Genomic DNA, 27,598 nt, shown 5'->3' with positions numbered 1-27,598 from the left:
TGATGGGTTTAGAGAGAGATTTAGAACTTCCTCAAGGAGAAACACTTCTCATCATTTGTAATAGAAGGTGAAGGAGGGTGGCCCAGGTAGTCTGGTCTCTCAGAAAGGTTTTACTTTTGTTTTTCTGCAACCAAAATTTTAAATTGAGAAAAATAAAGGGGGCACCTCCAAAAATTCATGGAAAATTAGTTAAAAGATGTTTGCTTTGGTGTAAAAAATTTTCCAGTTTTCATGATACACATTTCCCACAAAGATTTTAAAGACTCCTCCTCTATACAATTTCGATATTTTGCATCAAAATAAATGTATTAAAACATTTGGGCAGCATTGTGACGTAGCAGGTTAAACTGCTACTTGTGATGTTGTTGTATCCGAGTGCTGGTTGAAGTCCTGGCTACTTCTGATCCAGCTTTCTGCTAATGTGCCTGAAAAACAGCAGATGACAGCCTAAGAATTTGAGTTCTTGCCACCCAGATGGAGTTTCTGGCTCCTGGATACTGGCTTCAGCCTGGCCCAGCCCAAGGTCATTTGGGGAGTGAACCACTGGATGGAAGATCTGTCTCTCCCCATGTGTAAATCTGCCTTTTAAATATAGCTTTTTAAAATTTTTTTATTTTATTATTTTTTTTGGCAGGCAGAGTGGACAGTGAGAGAGAGACAGAGAGAAAGGTCTTCCTTTGCCGTTGGTTCATCCTCCAATGGCCACCGCGGCTGGCGCAATGCGGCTGGCGCACCGTGCTGATCCAAAGGCAGGAGCCAGGTGCTTCTCCTGGTCTCCCATGGGGTGCAGGGCCCAAGTACTTGGGCCATCCTCCACTGCACTCCCTGGCCACAGCATAGAGCTGGCCTGGAAGAGGAGCAACCGGACAGAATCTTGCGCCCCGACCAGGACTAGAACCAGGTGTGCCGGCGCCACTAGGCGGAAGATTAGCCTATTGAGCCACGGCGCCGGCTCTGTTTTTTTTTTTTAACACCTACTTGAACACTTTTTGGCTTTAGACATTTTGAGAAGCAGGCAGAGTTCCTGGTGGACTGGGGCTGAGCAAGAAGCTGGAATCAAAAGCAAAGCCAGGACTCAAGCCCAGACACTAGACCACTAGACCAATGCCCTCTCTGAACTTATCTTTCAGTTTCCCATGGAACTTTGGGAGCACTCTTCTGTGTTACTCATTTTTACAGTAAGATTTAAGAACCTGTAACCTGCGTACCTCTCTGAGGCTTCCTTTATGCAGCACTAGCCTGCTCCAATGCTTAGTGTACACAAAACACTTGCTAAGGAAAACTGGGGTCTGTCTAACTCTGCTGTGGACTGCTGTTCTTAGGTCCAGCAGATTCTGTGACGCTCTCCTTACAGTGTCTGCCTCTGGCATCGAGTGGTTGGGAGGCTTGGATGTTGGTCCACATTCTGGCGCTAAGTAACTGATTTCAGGAATAGCATGTTAGGCTTCCTCATTTATAAGCTAGAGGGAAAAGAAAGGAGGGACAGGGGTAAGAAGAGGTTGTTTCTCTCTGAGTATGGCTTCCTTCATTTCTATGAATTGTAAACAGGGAGTTGTGCTCAAACATGAATTTATTTCAAGGGGAGGAACAATTGTTGATATACCTTTTCTACTGCAATTGGTATTATTAGTAATCTAGAGATGATCTGAAGTATAGGGGAGGATGTACATAGGTTATATATAAATACAACACATTTTCCATCTTCCGATTTTGATGCCTGTCTGAGCTCCTGGCACCAATCCTCTATGGATATGGAGGGATGACTGTACTTTCCTCCTCTTTTTAAGATTACTTGAACTAAGGGCAGATTTTATTGTATTGACTGCTTTGAGTTGCTCTCTTGTTCAGTAAAATAATTGAAGGATAAGATGGTTCCTTTTGAAGTGCCAAATCAGCTGTCGTACGGCAGATGGTTCTGTGGAGAGCCTTCTTCTGAAAACAAACTTCAGTGAAAACGAAGAAGCATAACTAACTTGGCTGCAGACTTTTCACCTTGAAACTTTTTTTAATCTCAAAACAAAATGGGGAAATTTTTGCCATGACATAACTTCTATAAACAAAAACTTAACTCCACAAAGCATGATTAAAGCACCTTATTTTATTGCATACAAAAAATATACATTTATTCAAAATTTGTAAACTCCCTAAAACAGCATTTACAAACATTTCAAAACTATAAAATTTCATGAACAGTTTGTTAAATATTTGAGAACATTTCACATGTATTCATATTATTTTCCCATAGTTTTGTTGGAAAGTAAAAATAATGTTAAGTTTTGCTGGTTTCATTAAGAAAAATATTTTAAAAATAACTTTCATTGGTATTGATAGAATAATAGAATCACTTTCACTTGGGTTGTTTTAAATGAGCTAATATGAGATGAAATGAGAAAAGATGAAGAACAAAGGAAATATGGCACTCAATGGTCCTCACCGCTCTACTAATAAGATTGTAAAAATCAAGTTGATTCAAAGAGAACCTAATTTTATTAAGTGCCTACCACATGTCTGGCTTATGACTAACATGAATTAATACTTCTAAAAGTAGGTGTTAATTTTATGGTGTTGAATATAAAAGGTTTATTAACATTTTGTAATCTGAACTAAAAATGGAATCATTAACCATTAACCATTGACCTAATAGTAAAATAACTGTTATCTTTACAGAACTAGAATAGGCTTTCAATTTGTCCTATGTGAGCCCAACTTTGTAATCCTTAATGACACATATACAAATATTCACATAAGATATCTATATATGATGATACACAAAGTATATTCATTAAAATATATACATATATGAAACTATCAGTTAAGACTAATATTTACCTGAACATAGGAATCCAGCATTTTATTCTTGCTTAAACAAGAATTTTTACTTGGGAAAAAATTTTAATGTTAAGACTTACGAAAACATTTTTTCTTAATACCTGTGCCTACTGTTGGTGTTTGTAAACAGTTTTTCAAATATTTCATTGTTTCTCAAGATACTATTCCTTAAATCTTTCTCAGCTTTCCTCCTGGCTGCATATGTCAGCACCAGTTCATTTTCCAGTCCAGGTTACACACTGCTCCTATTCTAGGATCCTCTGACCTGGGCAAAATGTTACAAGGGCAACAACTTTGTAACAGGTGGCATTAAGACACACCTGAACCTTTAATTCACTAGAGAAGCAACACAGACTCGGGTTGGAGGTCAAACAATGTCACTGATTTCCTCACCAAGAAAGTGTGCAGGAGAAACGGAGCCCTCAAAACTACGAAAACAAATGTTGAAAGGATTTTTACAGTTTTCAAATGCTACCTTTTCAGAAGACACGTTTCCTAAAAACGTGTGTTCATAGCTTATATTATCTGATTGGCGAGTCAAGTGAAACAGCAGTCCACCGAGTGAACACGAATTGACATCGATCTTCCACGGATTCTCAACTTTCGAAACTTGAGGATGCACTGACTTGTACTCCACACTGACCCGGGCTGCAGAGAACAGTAGCGCTTCAGACTTGGCAGCTATCTTAGGTCATCCCGCGAGCAGCAGTTGACTTCAACAGGACTGAGGAAATGCTGAAGTCAATGGAGCAGAATTCTGAATACCAGCGTTTACTGCGAATGCCCTGGATATCTTAAGCTAGCTGAAAACCAAAAACCAAGATCACATTGGATGTTAACATTTAACAGAAATGGGCAATCTGCCACTTACGGCAGAGGGATGTACCTGCTTTGTAAGGTTACTATTTGTGATTTCCTTAAACAAAGGAGAAAGTAGTAACTATCAAGAGAACCGTGATGACAATTTGTTCATTTTTTCACAAAGGCTTTTCTCACTGTTTCTAAACAATCTGTGGCATCTTTTACTCCTGACCCCTTTAGGGATAAAAACATTTGCAAGAAATTGAAGTGTACAATATAATCCTGAAATAAGGCAGCAGTTATTCCACCAGACCCTCCACATCAACAAGAAAAACAATCTTTGGGATAATAGTAAAAGAAAGAAAAGGAAGATAAGTAACTCTAAAGCTGGATTCACATGGGCTGCTCCAAAAACCCCATGTTGTCTGTCTGTCAGCCGGACTGAGTGAAAAAGAACCTGTCAACACATTTATGTGTCTGTGAAAAGAAAAACAAGAACTTGTTTTCTTTACTGGAGGTTTAAAATATTTTTCTCCATCTTCTATTCTCCATCTTTAATTGGCAATAAACTCCTATGATGGCCAATGAGTTACGATCCACCAACTCTTCATCTGTGGGTGTGTCTTGTGCCTTCCAGTGCACTAAGGAATGAATCAATCTGCAGAATAGGCCTATTTTTTTTTTTAACACTTTACCCAACAGCAATAGAGTTTAAATAGAAGGAAGATGTGGAAGGGAGGGCTAAGCACCAGTGATCTCACTTCTCAGTTTTAATAATGTGAAATTGGACTCATCAAAGACTGGTGACTGATACTCTGCTTATCAGAACACAGATAACTTTATGAGTTATCATGAGTCCAAGAATGGCCACCAATGAAATTAAGAGCCATCTGGCAGAGCCAAATACAATGTGATCAGAAGAAAGAGGTTATTAGGGGACATATGGAACGTTTTGGCTTCTTTGATGCTTTGTTTGCAGAGGTCAAAAGATGAATAGGTCCTCTGGAGAAGAATCAAAACTTGATTTTCAAATTTGATGGCCCAAATGAAGTCATTTTTACATAGCATCAATCTAAGTTACAGTTAGAACAGAAACTATTAGCTTTCTTAGAAGTTCTTCCAAGAAGCAAATAGTTCTCTTCTCCAAGTGTTTTACATGGATTGAAATTCAGAGTTTACACAGACTTTGATCATCAGTCCTGCTAAACAAGGTAACATCATCCTCATATCCTGGGGTTGAACAGTCTACATTCTCTAGCAAAACGTAGTTGTTCTCATTGCTGTTTGGAGAGAGGACTTCTTTCTTAGTGGCGGAGGTCAGCTCGCTCCAGGTAATGTCGGTGTTTTTGAAAGCATGTAGAAGGAAGATGCCATTGATGATAGTGCAGAACCCACTCAAGGTCCCAATGATATCTCCAGCACTCATGCTGTACCACTCCTGGAATAAGATGACGGAGCAGGTCACTACCATGGACGTGAAGAAGACGTAATAAATGGGAGTCACGAGGGATGTATTAAAGGTGTCCAGGGCCTTGTTGAGATAGTTAATCTGTGTAGTCACTGAAAGCACAAGTACAGCCAGCAAAACAAAGACCAGCGGATTCTTGTGCACTGGTTTCCGTTCTAACAGCTCCTTAATGGCAATTCCCAGGCCCTTGACAGAAGAAACTGAAAATGCGCCAATCAAAGAGCAGATTGAAATGTAGACCAGTATGTTGGTCTGTCCTTTCTTGGGAGCCACAATCAAAATCAGCACCAGTGAGATCACAATTACGACTGTGGCAAAAGAAATAAATCCTGTGAGGAAGAGAAAAGAATCCGACTTTAGAAAATGCTAGTGCATTATGCCTTTAAAAAGTCTCATTAGTCATAATGTTAAGAGCATAGGTGTTTTAGAAAAAGAAAGGAGATTAAATGAAAAACAATATTCTATTGCAAAGTTCTCAATATTTGACAATAGATTTTCACAAATATATCTTTCAAACCTACTGAGGGCAGATGGTGTCAGATTTACTTTGATTTTAGGGATGAAGTGGCAAAATTTTGGGTTGGATTTTTTTTTTTTTTGCCTCTTTTATCCTCAGTCTCTCCCTTTCATTATGTAGAGGGAAAGCAGAAACTCTAAAATAAGTTCTGCCACCTTTTCAGAAGACTTATAGCACTCAGTAACTCTACATGTCTCAATCTGCAACTGGGCTCCAAGGAAGCCTATTACGATGTTATTACAAACATCATTTGATGAGGAAACAAAGTGGAAAACTTGAGTATTTCTTTCAGCTCAATCACAGACCTGGGTCTCTCAATTTCATTTCCATTTCATGCAAAGAAGTGACTTCGTCTTCTTGTGGGGCATGGATAACCATCACAGTTGACCCCAATATACTTAATATGCAGCCTATTTTCCCATGGATGTTCAAGTGCTCATTTAAAAAATAGGAAGACAATATTGCACTGTTGGAAGAGAAAAAAATAAAATCACTGTGGTTCAATTACCTTTTGATTCCACAGGAGCTCAGAAGTCACCCTGTGGGAAGGCTACTCTGTATGCTAGTGAGCTGTCCTGCATGTACTATGTGACGCTGAAAACCTAGATTAGTTTAATATATTGAAAAATTTAAATTAATATGTTGTATATATTTACAGGGTATTATGTGACATTTCAATACATGTGTATAATATGTAATGATGTAAGGGTAATGGGCCTATCTGTAACCTACAACAGTTATCATTTCTTTGTGTTGAAAATATTCAGAATACTCTATAACTATTTTTGAAATAGTGTAATTGTTGACTTCCACATTTATCCTACTGCAACACTGCATTAGAAGTTATTCTTCCCATCCCTCTGTACCCCGTACCCATTTCACCACCCTCTCTCCATCCCTGGATTAATATTAAACTCAGAAATCATGGTCAGTCAGATCTGCTTCATTGCTTTAATCACTGAGGAGCTATAATAGACATTCCACACTCCTCTCATTATCCCGTAAACTTTCCCAAGAGCTCCTACTCACTTCATTTTCTGTCTTCTCCTATAAACCCAAGCAAAATGAAAGCTCTTCTACACTTCACTGGCATGATACAGGTTGAGTCTCCCTTATTTGAAATGGTTGGGACCAGAATATTTTGGGTTTTAGTTTTTAAAAATTTTAGAATATTTGCATGTACATAATGAGGATGTACATAATATCATCGGGAGCGGATCCAAATCTAAATATGTAATTCATTGATGCTTCATATACATCTTATACACGTAGTCTGAAGATAATTTTATAGAATTTTAGTGTACCTGTGTTTTGATTATGACCCATCACATGAGTTCAGGTGTGGAATTTTCAGATTTTAGATCTTGGATTTTTAGGGATGTTCAACTGTACATTTAGAATAAATGCACTCATGAAAGTTTCAAAGAAAGATACATAACTAAAGAATTACTGCTCAGGGCTGATATTTAGCTACTATACACTAGTGTAACCATACAGATTGTCAAAATATTAAACTACTCCCTACTTCCTGCTACTGACACTGTCACCCGTCCAGTGCTCCCGATGCTTCGGTTGTTGTGACCCAGGAAGCCCCAGATTGGCCCTATCATAGACAGCAGGGTATGGCATCCTGCAGCTTGACCAGCAGGCCTGCTGTCTTTATCTCCTGCGCCCGGGCCCCCTTCCTCTGATGCTCTACTTCCCTCAGGCCGGTTATCAGTGCCCATCTGCCCTCAAGGCTGCAATCAACTACCTGGTGCTTTCCCAGAGTTGCCTTTGCCAGGTGAAGAACTGCTGCCTCGGTGAAAACACAAGTACTACTCCTGCTATTCACTGCCTGACAAGTGCACTAAGTGCTGTGTGTGCTAACTCATCCAGTTCTTGCAAGAGTCCTGTAAGAGGGTGAAAAGAAGTGGGCAGGATCAACCACAAACTACCAGAGGCTGATGAATGGCAAGGAAAGAGCAAAAAAGAAAACAGTAGATTAGCTACGAAATATGACTTTGGTGAGCTCTCTGAACACATTCATTTGATATTGTAATAAAGACCAGCTCAGAAAAATCAGATTCACATTGTATGAAACAGGAAAATTATTCCTGTTTTCAGTACCATGGGGTCTCCAAACAGAAGAACCCAGCAGACAATATAAGAATTTTGACAAGAGTTGAAATTTAACACAATATGCTTTTTAAAGTCCTCCATTGATTACAGTCATTAACTACTATTACAACAGAAAAAATGAAAAGGATTCTGGTGGCCATTTGTTTGGGTCACAGCTAAAAAAAACAACCTGTGAGGTTTCATTGAATCATCACAAATATAACACAATTACTTTAATGGGAAACTGTGGGGAGCAACTTGGACTAGACTAAGTTACTCGAATTAAGACTTATTCTATACATCTGCTCTCCCACAATATGGTGCTGAGAAGGGAGTAAACAGCTTCTACGCAGCTGCCTCTCGCCAACTTGAGTGATGACCTGCAGGAGCTGATCTTGCTCCTGATTGGAGGAGAGCAGCGTACTCGGCGTGTGGGTAGCAGAGTTGGGATTGGTGGAAGAGGACTATAAAGGAGGAGAGAGACAACATGCACCAGGAACATCTATCTGAAGGAACACCTGAGCAGCCCCCGAGAGAGCCGGCCGGTGGTGTGCCGCTCCCCCGTGGAAGTGGGTAAAGTGGCCAGGGGGAACCGCCCTTCCACGGAGGTGGAAGGGTTGGTAGCCAACCCGGGAAGAACCAGCAGCAAACCCGGGGAGGGCCGAGCAGACAAAAGAACAGGGCAGGGTCCTGTGTCGTTCCTCTGCGAAGAGGGGGAGCGACAGGAAACCAAGTGTACTCTACCACACGTTTTCTGAACAATAACGTAACAATCCTTTTCCTACTTCTATTGATATTTATTTTGTAGTCAAACTGTTTTGGCGATTGCTTAAGGCAACTAAAGTACTGTTATCCCCATGTTTATTAATGAGGCAGCTGGAGCTCTGTGACTCGTCTCAAGCTTCTCAGGGCCTTCTATGCTTTAACAACCTAGGCTGGTCTAGACTTGTTTTTTCCAGATGGATTTAGTAATCTGTTTTTTATGGTTTAAGGTTTTCATAGTATGAAAGCACCAGTAGAAGCCAAGCTTCTTATTGCTTACATACCTTATCAGAACACTCAGGGCGCCCAGTGGGGTGACCAAGGTGGCGGGTGCGAAAGCATAAGCTGCAAAATTGACAGCCTCTCCTGCTCCCACTAGAAGCAAGCAAAAGTGTTAACATACAAGGTGGACCTACTTACCAGAAAAACGAATGACCCCTGCAAAGCAGTGGACTTTTAACCCAAAGACACTGAAAGATCAAGCTGAATGAAATGACTTAACTTTTTACATGGAAGGTGGGAAAAGGCTGGTATTAAGGGATACAGATAAACTGTAATTACCTGGAGCTAAGGTTTGGACATGGTTTGAGTGTATTCATGTATTGAAGAGTTCATGTGTTAGAAGCTTGGTCTCCAGTGTGGCCATCTGAGAGGTGGTGGAACCTTTAAGAGGTGGGGTTTAGTGGAGAGTTCATTAGGTCACTGGGGACACTACCTCAGAAGGGACTGCAGGAGTCCTCTGGGCACTCTAGTTAGTTCTTTTGAGAGGCTTTGTTATACAAGAGCAGGTGCAGCCTCTTCTCACTCTCTGACCTCCTGTCTCTGTGTGACCCTTCCTCTGGCACCTGCTCCTACCATGACAGCATCTGCTTTTGGCCCTCACCAGATGCTGACCAATGGGGCCTCCCAACCTTAGACTTTCAGACTCCAGACCTGTGAGCTAAACCAATCTCTTTTCTTCACAAGTATCCAGCGTCTAGTATTTTGTTGTAGTAACCAAAAAATGGACCAATACACCTGGTGATACAAACTTGACCAAGGACAAAGTCATTTAACAGTTTAAATGAATTTCAATAGATTTTGTTACTTCAATACTAAAAACACACTTGCTCACTTTGATGAAATCTAGCAGAGGAAGCTTTGGAGTAAGCAGAGATTGACTGCGTTTGCGCAGAAATACCTGCTGTTTTGCAAACAGCAACAGCAATCTATAAAATTAGAATGCCTTGTAGAGATCTGATGTGTAGGTAGGGGACAGCCAGAATGCCTACCACAGGCCCATGAGGTCAGAGATCTTTGAATTGCAGATGGTCTACCAGTACCAGTATCTCAGTGGCTCAAAGGGATCCAAACAGTGGTTATACAATTGCAATGATGTACTCCTAAATGTAATCTTTTTTCTTACCTGAGGAACACAAGATGTTGATTAGCTAGAACTACACAGATAACTTTTTTTAAAACTTTTATTTAATAAATATAATTTTCAAAAGTACAACTTTTGGATTATAGCGGCTTTTCCCCCCATAATCCCCCTCCTCCCAGCAATCATCCCATCTCTCACTCCCTCTCCCATCCCATTCTTCATCAAGATTCATTTTCAATTATCTTTATATATAGAAGATCAACTTGGTATATACTAAGTAAAGATTCCAGCAGTTTGCACTTGCACACAGACACACAAAGTATAAAATACTGTTTGAGTACTAGCTTTACCATTAATTCTCATAGTACAACAACAGAGATCCTACATGGGGAACAAGTGTACAGTGACTCCCATTGTTGATTTAACAATTGACACTCTTATTTATGACGTCAGTAATCACCCGAGGCTCTTGTCATGAGCTGCCAAGGCTATGGAAGTCTCTTGAGTTCACAAACTCTGACCTTATTTAGACAATGCCATAGTCAAAGTGGAAGTTCTCTCCTCCCTTCAGAGAAAGGTACCTCCTTTGATGGCCCACTACACAGATAACTTCTAGAATGAGGGAAATCCCTCCAAGAGCTGGGCTCTGGTGCTGGGGCCAAATTCATCTCACAGATCACAACTGGACACTTGCCCACAGAATGCAATGTTTCATGCTGACAAACTCTGCCAGGCTAATGCTGCTTTTGAGAGAGAAAAGGACACAGCATATTTTTTCCTGCTTTCTTTGGCTGCTATGCTATTTTCTCTACCAAAGAGTCTCAACTATTCTGTAAGATTATATTCGTTATATTTTCCCAATGCTAGAAACTCCAAATATAATCTTACAGAATAGTTAAGAGAATCCTCTCAAAGAACCATGGAAGTCTTCTTAGAATATTAAGCTTTCAATCAATACTTCATATTATCTTTTTTATTTTTTTAAAGATTTATTTCTTTGGCAGTCAGAGTTACAGAGGGACACACACACACACACACACACAGAGTGAGCGAGAGCAAGAGAGAGCAACAGTGCATGAGAGCACACCTCCATGTGCTGGCTTACTCCCCAAATGGCCACCAACAGCCAGCCTGGGCCAGAACAAAGCCAGGAGCCAGAAGCTTCTTCTGGGTCTCCCACATGGGTACAGGGCCTACTGACTTGGGCCATCTTCTGCAGCTCTCCCAGGCCATCAGCAGGGAGCTGGATCGGCAGTGAAGCAGCTGGGACTTGAACCAGCACCTGTGTAGAATGCCAGTGTCACAAGCAGCAGTTTAACCCACTACACCACAGCGCTGGCCCCTATCTTTTTGTTGACAGCTTTCAAGGAGAGCACTGACTTCATGATTAAAGCACTGTGTATTTGTCATTACATAAAAATCTCCTGACAGCTGGCATTGTGGCATAGCCAGTTTCCGGCGTCCTACACTGGTTCCAGTCCCAGTTGCTCACTTCCAATCCATTTCCCTGCTAATGTGTCTGGGAAAGCAGTTGAGGAAGGTCCAAGAGCTTGGACCCCTGCCATCCATTTGGGAGACTTGGATGCCATTCCTGGTTCCTGGCTTTGGCTTGGATCAGCCTCAGCTGTTACATCCATTTGTGGAATGAACCAGATGGAAGATTTCTCTTTCTCTGTCACTCTGGCTTTCAAATAAATAAATAATGAACCATTACAAAAGGCTCCAATGTGCACTTCTCTCTCCTCAATACTAGCATAAACTTTTTTCTTTTTTTTAGAATTATTTTATTTGAAAGACAGAGTTACAGAGAGGTACAGCCAGAGAGAGAGAGGTCTTTGATTCTGCTGGTTCACTCCCAAATGACTGCAACGACCAGAGCTGAGCTGATCCGAAGCCAGGAGCCAGGAGCCAGGAGCTTCTTCCAGGTCTCCCATGTAGGTGAAGGGGCCCAAGGACTTGAGCCATCTTCTACTGCTTTCCCAGGCCATAGCAGAGAGCTGGATCAGAAGAGCGCAGCTGGAACTCAAACCAGCGCCCATATGGGACGCCAGCGCTGCAGACTGGGGCTTTAACCCCCTGTGCAACAGCGCCGGCCCACCGGCATAAACTTGTTAAAAAGTTTTTTTGTTCTCCACTTGGAAGGCAGAATGACAGAGAGAGAGAGAGAAAAAAACATGCTTCAGCTATCTGATGCTCATGTCAACAGGCAAAGTTCCACCCAGCTCTCCCCTGTGAGTGACAGGTTCCTAAGCAGTTGAGTCGTCATTTACTGCCTCCTAGGTGCATTAGCAGGAAGATGGATTGCAAGTGAGTAGCTGGGACATGAACTGACACTTTGATATGGGATGTGGGCATCCCAAGTGGCAGCTTAACCTGCTACACCACAATACCTGCACCTACTTTTTTATATAGTAAAAATTACATGGGAAGATGGTCCAAGTGCTCAGACCCTTGCACCCACGTGGGAGACCTGGAAGAAGCTCCTGGCATTAGCACGGCCCAGCCCAGACCATTGTAGCCATCTGGGTAGTGAACCAGTAGATGGAAGATAATCTTTCTCTTTCTCTCTCTCTCCCTCTCTCTGTAACTCTTTAAAATAAATAAAAACTCAAAGGGCTATATAAATTTTCATCTTTCTTTTTCTTCAATATTTTAGAATCCATTTATTAAAGAAGGGTACCCAGTTCCTTCTTTTAACAGGATCTCACAGATACTGAACTGTGTTACTTGGTTTGGAAAAACACAAGGAAGCTTTAAGACTTCTGATTGCAGAGAGAAATGATTTGCAAGTGGTGTGAAATTACAACTAATCATGTCCCTGTTTTGGAGTTTTCAGGCATGGGGTTTTAGAAAGTCCAGAGGAGTTAAGAGGGAGACCAACACCAGTCAAAGCAGCTGAGGCAGACTTCCTGCCTTTTATTTGGACGTCACATTAGCATTTAGAAAATGCCCACATGTCCTGGTCTCATTTAACCTGTGGAGTAAGTCGGAGGGGGGGGGTGAATGCTGACAGCTTAGATTTTCCCATTTATTTGCCACGTAAGCCACCAAAGAATCCTTTATTTTATCCATGTTTTGGTCCTGGCAAGGAAAATGTACCCATTCCTGAAAAGACATGCAGCTAGGATGGTCACAGATTCAAATTATGAGCCGAGAAAACATTGGGAGGGAAGAACTTTCCTCAGTTGTTATGATGAAAAAAACACAAGAAGGGGAAGTTTGTGAGAAAAGACAGCATCTTAAATATCAACGTTCGTCTTACGTTGCAGGATAGTACTGAGGAAGTAGGAGGAGCAAAGAGTGACAATGCACACACATATGTGTATACATACACACACATGTATTGTTAGATGACAACTTATTCCACCCACACAAACATGTTTAGACTTAAGTTATATCCTTGACAGGAAGAAAAATGTTAAACTCCTTATGTAATCTATCATTTTATCAGCACACACTGTTCTCATTTTAAGCACTTACTTGACAGTAATCCTGCCCACCACAACCATTCCTTGAGGTAAGAATGTCCACCTTGTCCTAGGAAAATAACAGGAATAAAAATTAAGTTCTAAATTCAAGGAATGAGGCTTGAAGAACTGACTTCTAGGAAACATACTGGATTATGTTGAGAAAGGGCAAGGCTTAAGGTCAAATTAGTCCTTGAGCTTATTTGCTTTGTGATTTCCAGAAATCTAAAGTTTTCTAGTATGTCACCTTGTGATTTCTATATAAATAAGTTTACTTTGCAGAAAATTTTATGTAAGTCAGGGGCTTGCACATAGAATATTATAAGCCCTGAATACTTTGTTTCAGTCATGGTTCAAATTAAAAATGGAAAACCATAGAACATGAATTACACTGGTGTCTTATAATAAGAACTTCAGAGGGGACAGTATGGTTGACATAAAGCTTTTGAGATTTTATATTAGTCGATTGGAGAATAATGAGCATCAGACAGTTGAACTCTACTCACTTGCTACTTTGGCATGATGAATTCGAGTTTCTGTCCAGAACTGAAAAGGACAAAAAGCTTGCCTATGGAATTCAGAGTTATGTGACCTTATTATTGGTGTTTCCAACAGAAAAATTTCTCATCGATTTATTTCTATTTTTAATTAGTTTTTAAGATTCAGTGCACTTTGTAGACACAATTCTAAGAACATAATGATGCTCCTTTCTTTCCTCACTCCTTCCCTCTCTTCCCTCCTACCCTCCTTCTTCCTTCCTTTCTTCTTTTTAAGTCTTTGAGATAACATGCTTTAAATTTATATTACAGTAAAAAGGTTTAATACTTTACAGAATAAGAAGTTTAACAAGTACTCTTGCAAATATAGTTTTGTAAAACTTTGTTTTATATCTTTGTGAAACCAATGTCTAAATGTTATACTACTATAGTTTTAATGATCTGCGATTACTTTAAAATTTACTGTATATATGGGTGAAATGGTCATTTTTTTCATTCAATTATTGTTTATAACTATTGTCTATATTCTCCCTACACTGGGATATTTTGCTTTTTATTTATTAAACGTCTCATCAATTTTAATACAACAAATCCCCTAAACTTGACCTATATATTTTTGTTATAGTTAGTCTAAACAGGGTGTATAAACTGTGAAGATTATCTTGCAAAGTAGTTAACTATGTTTATTTAGGATGTTCTCTTTATAAAATTTGTAAATGACTAACCTGGAGTCTTACTACAAAGTTGGAACTTATGATGTATGCTTATTGACCGTTTGCATTTTTAATTTTATCTATTTCTTGTTTATGTGCTTTGCTTATTTTCTGTTAGGGTACTAATATTTTCTTATTGACTGCTGTTGCTCTTTATATATTAAGAAATTTAACTACCTTCTGTCATAATTAGTGTTTCATAATTTTCGCTCCAATATACATTTGGTTTTTAATTTCTGTTAAAGTGTTTCCACATATACCTTTTTTGTCAATCCAGAAAATTTCCTTATAGAGAACAGACTCTTCCTTTACCTTATTCTTAGAAAGGACTTCTTTTAGATCTTTTTTTTTAAATAAAATAATTCTAAATTTGACTTGAAGCTATCTGAAATTTCTTTTGCTGAATGGCTTAAAATAGAACTCTTATTTTCTCCTCTAGTATTTTCCATTTGTCTCAGTATTTTTAAATAATAATTCATCCTCTCTCTACTGTTTTGAAATGAAACTTTTAAAAATCATATATTAAAGTGTTACCTGTAGTAACACTTAAGTTTACAATTCTCTTTATTATTTTGTCTATTTTAATGGTACATTTTGTTTTGTGATGGGGCATGTCTTTCCTCAACAGTACTCTTTAATAAGCTTGTTTGCATTATTCGTAGTCATTTATTTTTTCCATATGGACTCTAGAAAAATATTTAGGTTTTCAACCATATTATACTTGATAAAAATGAATAGAGAATTCATGTCTAATGAAAGACAGGCAGAGCTACTCAGCATCTAAAATATCACTATAAGTAGTAGCCTATTTACATTGCTACATGTTTACTAATTTAACAAATGTTTTTGAGTGCCAAACACCATGACAGGGAAGGTCCCTGCTCTTGTGAATCCATAACTGATAAACAAACAAACCTGTTGACCACAATTAAATAAACAGTAAGTTTACCAGTACAGATTATTCCAGGCACTATGAAGGAAACCCCGAGTGTCATGACAGAGAATAACAGGGGCTGGGGGTGGCGGAGACCTGCAGAGAGGATGGGTCAAGGATGGAACTTCAGCTGAAGGATGAGTCATCTGAAGGAAGGGCAACAAGAAGAGAGTTCCTGGCAAAGGGAGAAGACTTCATGGACAGAAAATCAGTCTATTCCAGGAACAAGAGTAAAGCAGGTGACCGGAGAGTAGCACAGGAGGACGCAGGTGAGGTGGCAGGGACCATTCCATGTAGGTCAGAGTTGGTGGGACATGCAGCTGGCTCAATGAGGAAGACAGAGGCTGAGATAAACAGAGATAAGTCAACTGTGATGGCTGTAAAGCATGTGGTCTGACAATAATGCCTTTTCTGCAGTTGGAAACTTGAATTCATTAGTTGCAGGTTTCTTACCAGCTCTCGTAATGCCCTTGTTGGCCAGTTCCAAGAGGCCCTTCTTTTTCAATATGAAGCTGGAGCCAATAAAAATACTGGAACTTACTGCCAGGACCAAGCCCACGTAAAGACTGTACTTGTTTTCCACATTTGCAGAAATGCTCAAGTTGGTTGTGCTGGTATTCAGATCCATGTAGAGGCCAGGAGAAACCAGCAGCTGTGACACATTCGTGATCTCACACCAAGCTTGGAAGGAGTTCGGACAGACAAGAGACAGCACGTGGCCTGGAAAAAAAGAAAGAAGGAAATGGCAAGAACTCAAAGGAGCTATACAATGCTTATCCCCCTTGTGCAAGAAACAGGCTTGAGCGGATGGTACTCAAACACTTTTTTACTGTACGCAGGAAACCCCCTAACAGGTGGTCCCTGGGTCTACAGACATTTTCAGTTTGGTTTGCATAGGTTCTTCTTCTTCTTCTTCTTCTTTTTTTTTTTTTTTTAAAGATTTATTTATTTATTTGAAAGTCAGAGTTACAAAGAGAGAGAAGGAGAGGCAGAGACGGACAGAGGTCTTCTGTCCTTTGGTTCACTCCCCAATTGGCCTCAAAAGCCAGAGCTGGGCCGATCTGAAGCCAGGAGCTTCTTCTGGGTTTCCCACACAAGTGCAGGGGCCCAAGGACTTGGGCCATCTTCCACTGCCTTCCCAGGCCATAGCAGAGAGCTGGATCAGAAATGGAGCAGCCGGGACTCGAACCAGCACCCGCATGGGATGCCAGCACTGCAGGTGGAGGCTTTACCCGCTGTGCCACAGTGCTGGCCCCAGCATAGGTTCTTAATAGATGACTTTAAATACTTTCATGGTCAGCATTTAAACTGAAAGGTTTTACACGAAAAGTCTGAATTCCTCATCCAAACTGGAAGTTATGGCAGTACTTGAGCCTTCTGGCAAAACAACCACCTGCTGGAGCAGGGACTATTTAGACCTATCTGGTGCTCACTAATTCTCATCACAGCCCCACCCTCATCTCCCCATCCACCTCAGGCCTTCACATTATTAGCCTGTCTCCTGGAAAGCAGGGTTATGACACCTGATTGTGGGGAAAGGGCACAGCAACCCCATCTGCCTAGAAATCACTGTGTAACAGGAAATTGAGTGAGTCTACTTGGTAGGGTTATGAACTATGCCTTTCAAAAAAAAAAAAAAAAAAGGATTACAGGTGGGTTCAGTTTCCTGTACCACTTTTCCATAAAGAAAATGATTTTTCAGGTCTACCAATCCACCTTTTTCTAAATAAAATAGAATCTAATAAATGAATCAAGCATCAGTAGGCTTAAGAATAAGATTCAAATAAGCATGTATATCCACTGAATCATAAGCGCCTTGGAATTTTGGGGTTAAACACTAAAACACAAGACATTTTACATAGATAAGAAATTTTTTATATTCTTTTCTTCACTTGAAAAGCCACCAACAAGGTGACACTATGACTAGATGTTCTCTCATCACTGTTTTCCTAGAGAAAAAGGCAAATTCTCCCTCTATGAATTACCCTAAACAACCAAAAAAACCAAACTAACAAAATAAAATGGGAAAGGAAAAATCCAGTGAAAAAATTCAGCTTTATATATCAAATATTTTAAGAAGGCATATGAACTACATAAAAAAGTGTGAACAAATGTCTTAGCAAGAAATTTCCCAAATGCATCTATGCATCCTTGGTTTAGTATTATGAAGTTACCAAATTTTACCAAATACTAAGTTAACAAGCAACCATCAAATGGTGAAATAATGAATTCAGAGTTTCCATGACTCTTATTTCACTTTTGTCTATAACTTGAAAATGAATTAACTTTCCCCCCCAAAAGATAAAGAATAAAATTCTTCTGAATTTCCCAAGATTTCCAGAAAATCTTCCAAAATTTCCAAGGAGACCTATATTACTAGAATTCCAGACTTGTGGGAAGTTTTCAGGCAGGTTGTTTTTGGTAAGAACAGCGACAAATCTGCAATCAAGCAATCATGTTCCATGCACTATTCATTCCATCCAAATGGAAAGTCACTGTGTTTATTTTTGTTAGTAAAAATTTGTGTTACATTCATTCCTGACATAACACCTAATTTGACTTTCCAGTGGATTCCATGGCTGCATTTGTGTCATTTACTATGTAGTTAACATAACCATTCCAAAACTTCATCTCTGAAATCAGTGTGGGCAGATCTCATTCCAGTGAAACAGTATTTCTTCTAAGATGTTGACATAGCAAAATGTTTCCGACATTTTAGGGGGTGTGGGGGCAGGGGATCATAAATGAGGGAGCACATAATCTTGGTTGCCTTTTACAAGTTCTTGTTCTAAGTGGCCGTTGTAAGTGGCTGCAAGTTTATGGCAGAAGAAAATAATAAAAATCTTGCCTGAGTGTTGACCTTAGAACTTACATTGTTTTATGTTTTGGGAGTGTGTGAGGGAGAAAGCCTGTGGCAGATATGACTGAAGGAGACAGGGCAAAGGGAGGGGAGCGGGAGGGCAGAACCTGTGCTTGAGCGTAGAGTGATGTGGGGGCCCAAGGGAGAGATGAGGGAGCAGGGTGTGTGGGCAGGGACTCCACAGTGTTTTAGAGGAATCAAAGCGCAAGTCAGAGTTGGCTTCTCGAGATCCAAGTAAGCAAAGTAATTATGCAGGGAGGTTAATTCAGACTTTGTTCAACACAGAAAATCCATTACTGCAAGTCCCTTATTCTCATGTTAGCACACATTACTTTTTTGATATTGTTACTATATAATGAATACTTAAATACATGCTAGTTAAGAAAAATAATTGAATATACACTGATATATAAACCATCTGATCTAAGAAAGAAAATATTACCCCTCCAAGCTGTTGCTCCCCCTCTTCATGGAGGAACGACACAGGACCCTGCGGTGTTCTTTTGTCTGCTCGGCCCTCCCCGGGTTTGCTGCTGGTTCTTCCCGGGTTGGCTACTGTCCCTTCCACCTCCGTGGAAGGGCGGTTCCCCCTGCCACTTTCCCCACTTCCGCAGGGGAGCGGCACACCACCGGCCGGCTCTCTCGGGGGCTGCTCAGGTGTTATTCAGATAGATGTTCCCCTTAGATGTTCCTGGTGCATGTTGTCTCTCTCCTCCTTTATAGTCCTCTTCCACCAATCCCAACTCTGCTACCCACACGCCGAGTACGCTGCTCTCCTCCAATCAGGAGCAGGTCCTGCTGTTTACTGGTTGAACTGGAGGCAGCTGCGTAGAAGCTGTTTCTCCCTTCTCAGCGCCATATTGTGGGAGAGCAGATGCATAGAATAAGTCTTAATTCCAGTAACTCAGTCCAGTCTGGGTTGCTCCCCACACAAGCTAACAACCATCCTGTCGTTTTCTCATCAACATTTCTTTGCTTAAAAAAAAATTCTTCAGAGTGTGCATTTGGCACAGAAGGTTAAGCTGTTGCCTGTGATGCCAGCATCCCATAACTGAATGCTGGTCCCTCTGCTTCCAATCCAGCTTCCTGCTAATGTGTCTGGGAAGGCAGTAGATGATGACCCAAGTACTTGGGCCCCTGACACCCATCTGGGAGACCTGGATGGAGTTACTGGATCTCCCAGCCCTGACTGTTGCAATTATTTGGAGAATGAACCAGTGGATGGAAGATCTTTCTCTGTCTCTGTCACTTGTATTTCAAATAAATAAATTTAAAAATTATTTTCTCTAAGTAAGTCCATTTATAAATAATAGTTTTGTTTAGCCTCTTTTTGTATCTTAGAAAAATGTAATCATACAGAATATATTCTTGGGTGACTTGCTTTTTAAAGACTGATTTATTGGGGCTGGCGCCGTGGCACAGTAGCTTAATCCTCCCCCTGCAGTGCCCGCATCCCATATGGGCGCCGGTTCTAGTCCTGGCTACTCTTCTTCCAATCCAGCTTTCTGCTATGGCCTGGAAAAGCAGTAGAAGATGGCCCAAGTGCTTGGACCCCTGCATCCACATGGGAGCCTGGGAAGAAGCACCTGGCTCCTGGCTTTGGATCAGCACAGCGCCGGCCATTGCGGCCATTTGGGAAGTGAACCTACAGAAGGAAGATCTTTTTCTCTGTCTCTCCCTCTCACTGTCTGTAACTCCACCTCTCAAATAAATAAATAAAATCTTTTTTAAAAAAGATGATTTATTTATTTGAAAGAGTTACACAGAGGGAGAGGCAGAGAGAGAAAGAGAGAGAGCTATTTTTCATCACTGGTTCACTCCCCAAACGGCCAAAACGGCCGGAGCTGGGCCGACCTAAAGCCAGGATCCAGGAGTTTCTTCCAGGTCTCCCACATGGGTGTGGGGACCCAAACACTTGGGCCATCTTCCTCTGCCTTCCAGGCCATAGCAGAGAGCGGGATCAGAAGAGGAGAGCCCAGACATGAACCAGTGCTCATACGGGATGCTGGTGCTGCAGGCGGAGGCTTCACCTGCTATGCCACAGCGTCAGCTCCAGGTTTGATATTTGATAAACACACACATTTCTTTAAAATCTAGAAACCAAGTTAGACGTTGGACAGGTTATAGCTTTCCCACCTTAAGTTCTACTACTGTCATCACAGGCAAGTTGAGTAATCACCCTGTTTTGGTTTCTTCATCTCTAAAATGCAGGAGGTTTACTCAGTCATTCTAAAGGTATCTTCTATAATTTTGTGGTTTGATCATAATCTGCCTTTGTTAACCAGAGTTGCATATGATCCTGGTGGCTTGTGTTTGCAGATGGACTTCTAGAAGGCATTTGAAAGATGTTGATGCCATGATATTAAGTGATTAGCCAAAATATCTGTCAAAACCAGGGCCAAGCAACTCAATTTCCAGGTTAGTTTTCTATTTAAGAAAATTTAAAACACAAAGTACAATAAAGCAGTTGAAAAATATTACTAAATCTTATACAAAGATGAAGTGCTTTTATTTTTCAAGTGCTATTTGGCCATAGAGGCTAACAACTGAAATTTCCAGTTACATGGAACAGAATATCTGGTTTCTAGGTAGTCTGTGATTGCATCAGAGTACATTTTTTTTAAACCACGGCAAGATCTTTCCAAGTTGAAGAAGTCATTGTCTCATCACCTATTCTGCTGTGATACTTTTTTTTTTTTTTTGCAGGCAGAGTGGATAGTGAGAGAGAGAGACAGAAAGGTCTTCCTTTTGCCGTTGGTTAACCCTCCAAAGGCCGCCACTGCTGGTGCGCTGCGGCCGGGGCACCGCGCTGATCTGAAGGCAGGAGCCAGGTGCTTCTCCTGGTCTCCCATGGGGTGCAGGGCCCAAGCACTTGGCCCATCCTCCACTGCCTTCCCGGGCCACAGCAGAGAGCTGGCCTGGAAGAGGGGCAACCGGGACAGAATTGGCGCCCCGACTGGGACTAGAACCCGGTGTGCCGGCGCTGCAGGCGGAGGATTAGCCTAGTGAGCCGCAGCGCCAGCCATGATACATTATTATTCAGCATTTTTACTTCCTTATTTGTCCCCAAACAAGAATATTCTGATGTCAGTCTGGAAGAGACTTGGTGGCCAAATGGGGATGATCTGAGGAGAGGCTTCAGATTTACTTTTATGGTTGAGTTCACCCTCTTGTATTTTGTAATTATCTGATGAGCTGCTGGCCCTTCACCTGAGCCGCAGCATGGACCCATGTGGAGCAGATCTGGGTGCATCTCACATGAAGGAGCCAAGCCCAGGTGACATGTAGTCTGCGCAGACACACACAGGTGAGCCTCGTCTAGATCATTCAATCCCCTGTGGACCTACAGACACAGAAGCAATAAGAGATGATATACTACCTACTCATATTGGCATAGGAAAGACTGAACGCAGCCTCTTGATGTTCGTCACGCTTTATTTGCTAAACATCAGCTAGTGTGAATTGGATCATGTCATTTCCCTGCTTAATCTCCCTGCTCCCTCATGACGGTTTTTTAATTCCAATTATAACAAAAACTCAAGTGCTGATGAACCCTGAACTTTAAGGGCTTCCATGCTCTGCAGCTTGCTTACCCCTGACATTAGACTGCATCACCCTCTTTCTCACCCAACTCTGAAACACAACTCATCTTTTCATTCATTTATTCAACAAGAATTTATGAAGTGTCTACAACCTGTCAGGCATTTTCTAGAAGCTGAGGATATAACAGAGGATACAACAAAACGCCTGCTCTTATATTCTAGTGGGGGGAGGGATAGAACAAATGAATTAACAGTTGTATAATTTGGAAAGAGTGCCATGGGAAGCCATAAAAACAGGATAAATGAATATATATATATATATTTTTGACAGGCAGAGTGGGCAGTGAGAGAGAGAGAGAGAGACAGAGAGAAAGGTCTTCCTTTGCCGTTGGTTCACCCTCCAATGGCCGCTGCGGCCGGCGCACTGTGCTGATTCGATGGCAGGAGCCAGGTACTTCTCCTGGTCTCCCATGGGGTGCAGGGCCCAAGCACTTGGGCCATCCTCCACTGCCTTCCGGGGCCACAGCAGAGAGCTGGCCTGGAAGAGGGGCAACCGGGATAGAATCCGGCGCCCCGACTGGGACTAGAACCCGGTGTGCCGGCGCTGCAAGGTGGAGGATTAGCCTAGTGAGCCGCGGCGTTGGCCTGATAAATGAATATATTTTAACGACAAGATTAAAGGTAAAGACTTGAAGGGTGAAGGAACTGCAATCAGCTAGGCTGGCGAGGGTGACAGCAGAGAGATGTTTGAGATGTCTCAGAATAGTAGCAAGGGAGATCAGGTGAAATGAGCCTTTTGAAAAGTAGGCCCAATCTTGTCCTTCCTCCCAAAATTCTACATTGGCCTCCCTTCTCTTCAAAAATACCTAAATCCCCACCACAGTGCACAAGGCCCCTCAGAATCCTTCCCAAAAATAACTACCTAACCTCATTCCCAACTCTTGTTTTTTTTTGTGGTTGTTGTTTATTCCATAGGCTAAGTACTTTCTCACTTTGAAGATTTCTTGGTTTGTTTTTTTAAAGATTTACTTTATTTGAAAGGCGGAGTGACAGAGAAAATGAGAGTGAAAGTGAGGGAGAGGGAGAGAGAGAGAGGGAGAGAAAGAGAGAAATACAGACACACAGAGCGCTGATCCACTGTTCACTGCAACATCTGGGGCTGGGCCAGGTCAAAGCTGGTCAATTCAAATCTCCCACATGGGTGGCAGGGACTCCACCACTTGAGTTCGAGCTGTCACCTTGTGGCTAGGAGGGTCTGCATTAGCAGCAAACTGGAATCAGAGCAGAACTGAGACTCAAACCCAGAAACTCAGAGAGGGGATGCGAGCATCCTGTTGGTCTATCTACCAGGCCAAATGTCTTCCTCTAACTGGGTGGTTTAAACAATACATTTATTTCTCACAGTTCTTGAAGATGGGAATCTAAGATGATGGTGCCAACAGCGTCAGATTCTTGGTGATACTTCTCTTCCAGCTGTCTGTTCACATGGTGTCCTCCTCCTGGGGCCAGTACTGTGGTATAACAGGTTAAGCCTCTGCCAGGGGCATCGGCATCTCACTTGGGCACTGGTTCATGTCCTGGCTGCTCCTCTTCTGAGCCAGTTCTCTGCTAATGACCTAAGAAAGCAGTGGAAGATGGCCCAAGTCCTTGGGCCCCTGCACCCATGGGGGAGACCCAGAAGAAGCTTTTGCTTCCTGGCTTCCGATTGGCACTCTTTGGTCATTTGGGGGAGTAAATCAGCAGGTGCAAGACCTCTCTGTCTCTGTCTGTAATTCTGCCTCTAAATAAATTAAAAAAAGAAAGCTCCCCTTCCATCACAACCTAATTACTTCCCAGAGATCTCACCTGCAATACCATTACATTGGGATTAGGGTTCCAACATATGAATTTGGGTGGAGGGAAAACCATTCAATACATTCTAGAAACCTATAGGAAAAACAAAGGTCCTAATAATTTTTTTGCTTGGCTTGATCACTAATTACAAAGCCATATTCACTTCTCCAGTTCTCTTCATCTGTAAAATTGAGATAATGTCTATGCAAATACTTCAAAATGTTTGAGAAATGAAATTAAAGGAAATGTAGGGGCCAGCTTTGTGACATGGTGGGTTAAGCCACAGCCTGTGACACTGGCATCCCATACTGAGTACTGGTTCAAGTCTCAGCTGTTGTACTTCTGACCCAGCTCCCTGCTATTGCACCTGGGAAAACAGTGGAAAATGGCCCAAGTGTGTGGCCCCTTGCAACCATGTGAGAGACCAGGATGGAGTTCCTGGCTCCAGACTTGTCCTGGTACAGATCTGGCTGTTGCAGGCATTTGGGGAGTGAACCAGTGGATGGAAGTTCTCTCCCTTTCCTTTCCCTCTCTGCTGCTCTGCCTTTTAAATAAATAAATAAATAAATAAATCTTTGAAAAAGAAAAATTAAAAAAAAGTTTAGTGCCAAAAATTTAAATCCATGCTGACTTAGGGGTCTTTGACACATTTATGAAATAAGCATATTATGAAAAAATATTCAAGAATTTAAAAATTTGCACCAAAATAAACTTCTAATTTTATTAGAATGTTTTCTAGTGCTCTCTTATCTAATAAAACACAGAATTTAATTATGTGTGAGGATAAACGGATACATTTTATGTGGCCATCTTTTGAAAATTAAGACTATTACCTACATGAATGTGTGACATATACTAGTCATATGGAGAGGGATACAGCCAATTCTCAGAGTTGGAATTTCTTAATTTCCTCTTTTCTAAACTGAGACTAGTTCAGCCAGGAAGACAGGTTGAATGAGCTCTAGAGACCAACTGAACCATTTTCTCTCTGGTGGCTGGCGTAGACTGTAACAATGGCCTACTCCATCAAAGAAAACTTTGAGAACTATTTGGTTCCTCTCCTCCTTAGTATCCTAAGCCCAACCCATACCGGAACTGTTAAGAAGATACCCAGGGTTGTACGTTTGTCCTCTTTGGAGCTCAGTCTGTCCTGTTTCTTTTATTTCTTTGTTTCTGTACAGGCCCTGGCACATAATCCTCATGCAGTCAGTGCTTCACAGGTGACTGCAATATTTCCCACATTAATATTTTCATAGTGTCATTACTGTCACATGAATAAAGCTCCATTGGCATTGGTTTCTACTGAAGTATGTAGAATATGTGATATAATACTGAAAAACTAAAAAAAAAAAAACTCCAACATTTATATGTTTAACTTTTGTTTTTTTTGTTAAGGTAATTTTGGGTTAGCAGGCCTTTAGAAACCAGAAGTCAAAGTACAAGATTAACATTTTCCTTCACTGAAGTCCAATTGGAATGCTCTGTCTTCAGATCTCATGATGGATTCCTTTGATTTTGGTTTCAGCTAAGGATCACTTTCTTTAGGTACCCAAAGCAAATATCCCTGATATTGTCAGCCCATTATCCATGACACTCACCTCTACTGTAATGACCTTATGAATTTGTGTCTTGCACATTTTCTGCCCTCTGGTCAGTAGGCTGCATGAGATCAGAGACCTAGGCCTACAGTCTAGGACCAGGCTGTCTGGCAAATCTGTCTATCTTAGCACATGGACCAGTGCCTGGCACAGGAACTTGTTATTCATTCAATTCATGAAAAATTGAGCCTCTCGGTACTCTGTCAGCCTCTGAATTTTGTGCTTCAGTTCCACCTGCACCTGCACCTCACAGCTATAAACCCGTAGGAATGTTTCCCAATTTACAGGTCAAGAAAGGCTCCAGGAAGCTAAATTACACCTTAGAGTCCCGTCTGCCGCCCAAACCGACTCTCTTCCCACTACTGATAATACGGCATCTGGTTTCTCTGAAGTCTTCCCTGCCAGATTCCCGCACAATTAACAATCACAAGTGGTAAGCAATGCACATGAATATTTCTTGTTGGAACTAAATGCATGAGCAACGCAGGAAAAACACCCGGAAGTTCAAACAGGTGGGTGTAATCCACACACCCTTAGGTAAACAAGGGTGGATGTATTAGTAACCGTTTGACTTACCGGCTTAGGAATTATTTAGAAAAAGGGCACAGAAGCTGACTATCTAGGAAATCATCCTACCCGGGCCGCCTTTAGGAACCATCTCAAAAATCCTAGTTTTTGAATAGTTTGTGAATTGTTTAGGCTCTCTCGCTCTCTTCCCCTTCTGTCTCTTGCTGGTACCGTATGGAAGAATTCGCTGGGTGCTTACAATTTTTTTCTTTTTTTTTTTGCTTTTCATTTTGAAATCTTCCCCCAACAAACTGGAAGAGCCCAAAAAGAGGGCAAACGCGGAGAAGGTCGCCAGCCCCTCAGCCTTGGCGTCGTTCTCCAATCCGCCCCCTCCTCTTTTCTGCCACTGCCAAGGTGCTCTCGCTGGGACGCCGGGAGGCCGCCGCTCCCCTCGCCCCCGCCTTCCCTTTCCCTCCCGCGTGGAGTCTGGGGCTGGGGGCTGCCAGGGCGTGTGCCCGCCGGCGGAGGGCAAGGGGCCGCCGGGCTCGGGGCGGGGCTGGAATCCCACCCACACGCGCGTGCCCGCGCCCAGGCCCCCGCTCCCGCCCGCCTCAGGCTGCCGCGCCCAGTCGGGCTCGCGGGCGTCTTCAGCCGGACGGAGGGGGGGCCGCGTCCTCGGCCGCGTCCTCCGCCGCGACCCCCGGAGCCTCCCTCCCACGGTGACCAGCTGGACGGCTGCCCGACCGAATGAATGAATGAACGACTACGTGAACGACTAAGTTCAGTCATCGCATCCCTCTCCTCTTGCCCCTAAGTAACCGGGGACCGCCCACCTGGTCTCTTCGCCACCCAGGCGACAGGTGCCCCGGCTCGCACTCACCTTCTCGGCAGGGCTCTCCGGGCGGCAGCCTCACCTGTACCCCCATGGCCCCCAGACGGGGCTTCGCGGGCGCACGCGCTCACTCCTCTCCCACCTGGGATTCGAGTCCCCATGGACTCGCGCTGGGGCGGAGCTTAGCAGCCTGGGACCTGCGAGCGCTGACCCCGCCCCCGGGGCGACCTCGGCCAATGGGGAGAGCGGGGTGTGGCCTGCAGGCAAGCCGCGGCCACGCACCCGGGGAATCCGGTGCGAATTCTCGGTGCCTTCGGGCTTCGGCGGCTGACCCTGGTCGCGTGGGAGGGCGACTGCCCCTCAGCACGCCTTCGAGAAGTCGCACGATCGAGAGACACTGGCACGCGTCGCGGGGCTGCGGCGTCTCTCGGAGAGCGGAGGCCGCCCTGGCAGCTCCGGGACGGAGTTGGGCGGAGGCTCCTCGCACAGAAGGGTCGCCCCTGCTGGACTCGGGGCCCTGCAGGTTTCGGAAGCCGTTCGGAGTTAGCTGCATGGCGCGGAAGTTGCTGGTCCCTGGGGTTCTGCGCTGAGTTTATTCTGTTATTGGAACCGATGTGGCGCTTCTGTGCTGTTTTGTTTCTCTGGCTGCCCCTCTGCTCCTCTGCCCCCCCCCCCCCGACCCCAGACCCCTCTGCCCTTACTTTGAATTACACAGTTGATAGCAATCAGCCCCTACGCGAGAAGCAATGCCCAAACGGAATACCCTATTCCCACCAAGAAAACCAGCTAGGGGTTATTTCATAGCTCTGTACCGTATCACACACCTGCAAGCCTTTTATAGGTATGCTGTAGTTAAATCTCACTGCATAGTGTATTGCCCTCCAGTGTACGGATGAGGGGTCGGAGGTAAAGGAGGTGAAATAACCTAAGCACACGTGCTCATCTGACCCACGGTGAGCTGGGTTTTAGCAGGTC

At 42.6% G+C, this 27,598-nt stretch overlaps 1 protein-coding gene across 3 annotated transcripts; it reads right to left on the bottom strand.

Annotated features, from left to right (window-relative positions):
* Positions 1-2,078: 2,078 nt before the first annotated feature.
* Positions 2,079-26,829, bottom strand: NIPAL1 (NIPA like domain containing 1). Of its 3 annotated transcripts, none has more exons than XM_051842512.3 (6): positions 26,672-26,829; positions 15,905-16,171; positions 13,321-13,377; positions 8,762-8,852; positions 5,921-6,081; positions 2,079-5,427 (listed from the first exon to the last, which is right to left on the bottom strand). In XM_051842512.3, the coding sequence occupies exons 1-6, from the start codon at positions 26,715-26,717 to the stop codon at positions 4,799-4,801; spliced, it is 1,251 nt and encodes a 416-aa protein (XP_051698472.1). In that variant the 5' UTR covers positions 26,718-26,829; the 3' UTR covers positions 2,079-4,798. The 3 variants fall into 3 exon arrangements, with proteins under 3 accessions (XP_051698472.1, XP_069925748.1, XP_089183320.1); XM_070069647.2 differs by lacking the exon at positions 26,672-26,829 and adding an exon at positions 18,754-19,049; XM_089327194.1 differs by lacking the exon at positions 5,921-6,081.
* Between the last annotated feature and the right edge of the window lie 769 nt (positions 26,830-27,598).

This window comes from Oryctolagus cuniculus, chromosome 2 (assembly GCF_051225735.1).
Source record: "Oryctolagus cuniculus isolate XC-2025 breed Fujian yellow rabbit chromosome 2, ASM5122573v1, whole genome shotgun sequence".
NCBI lineage: Eukaryota > Metazoa > Chordata > Mammalia > Lagomorpha > Leporidae > Oryctolagus > Oryctolagus cuniculus.
Note: the sequence above shows the minus strand (reverse complement) of the source record. Positions and strands in the feature narration are given on the sequence as shown.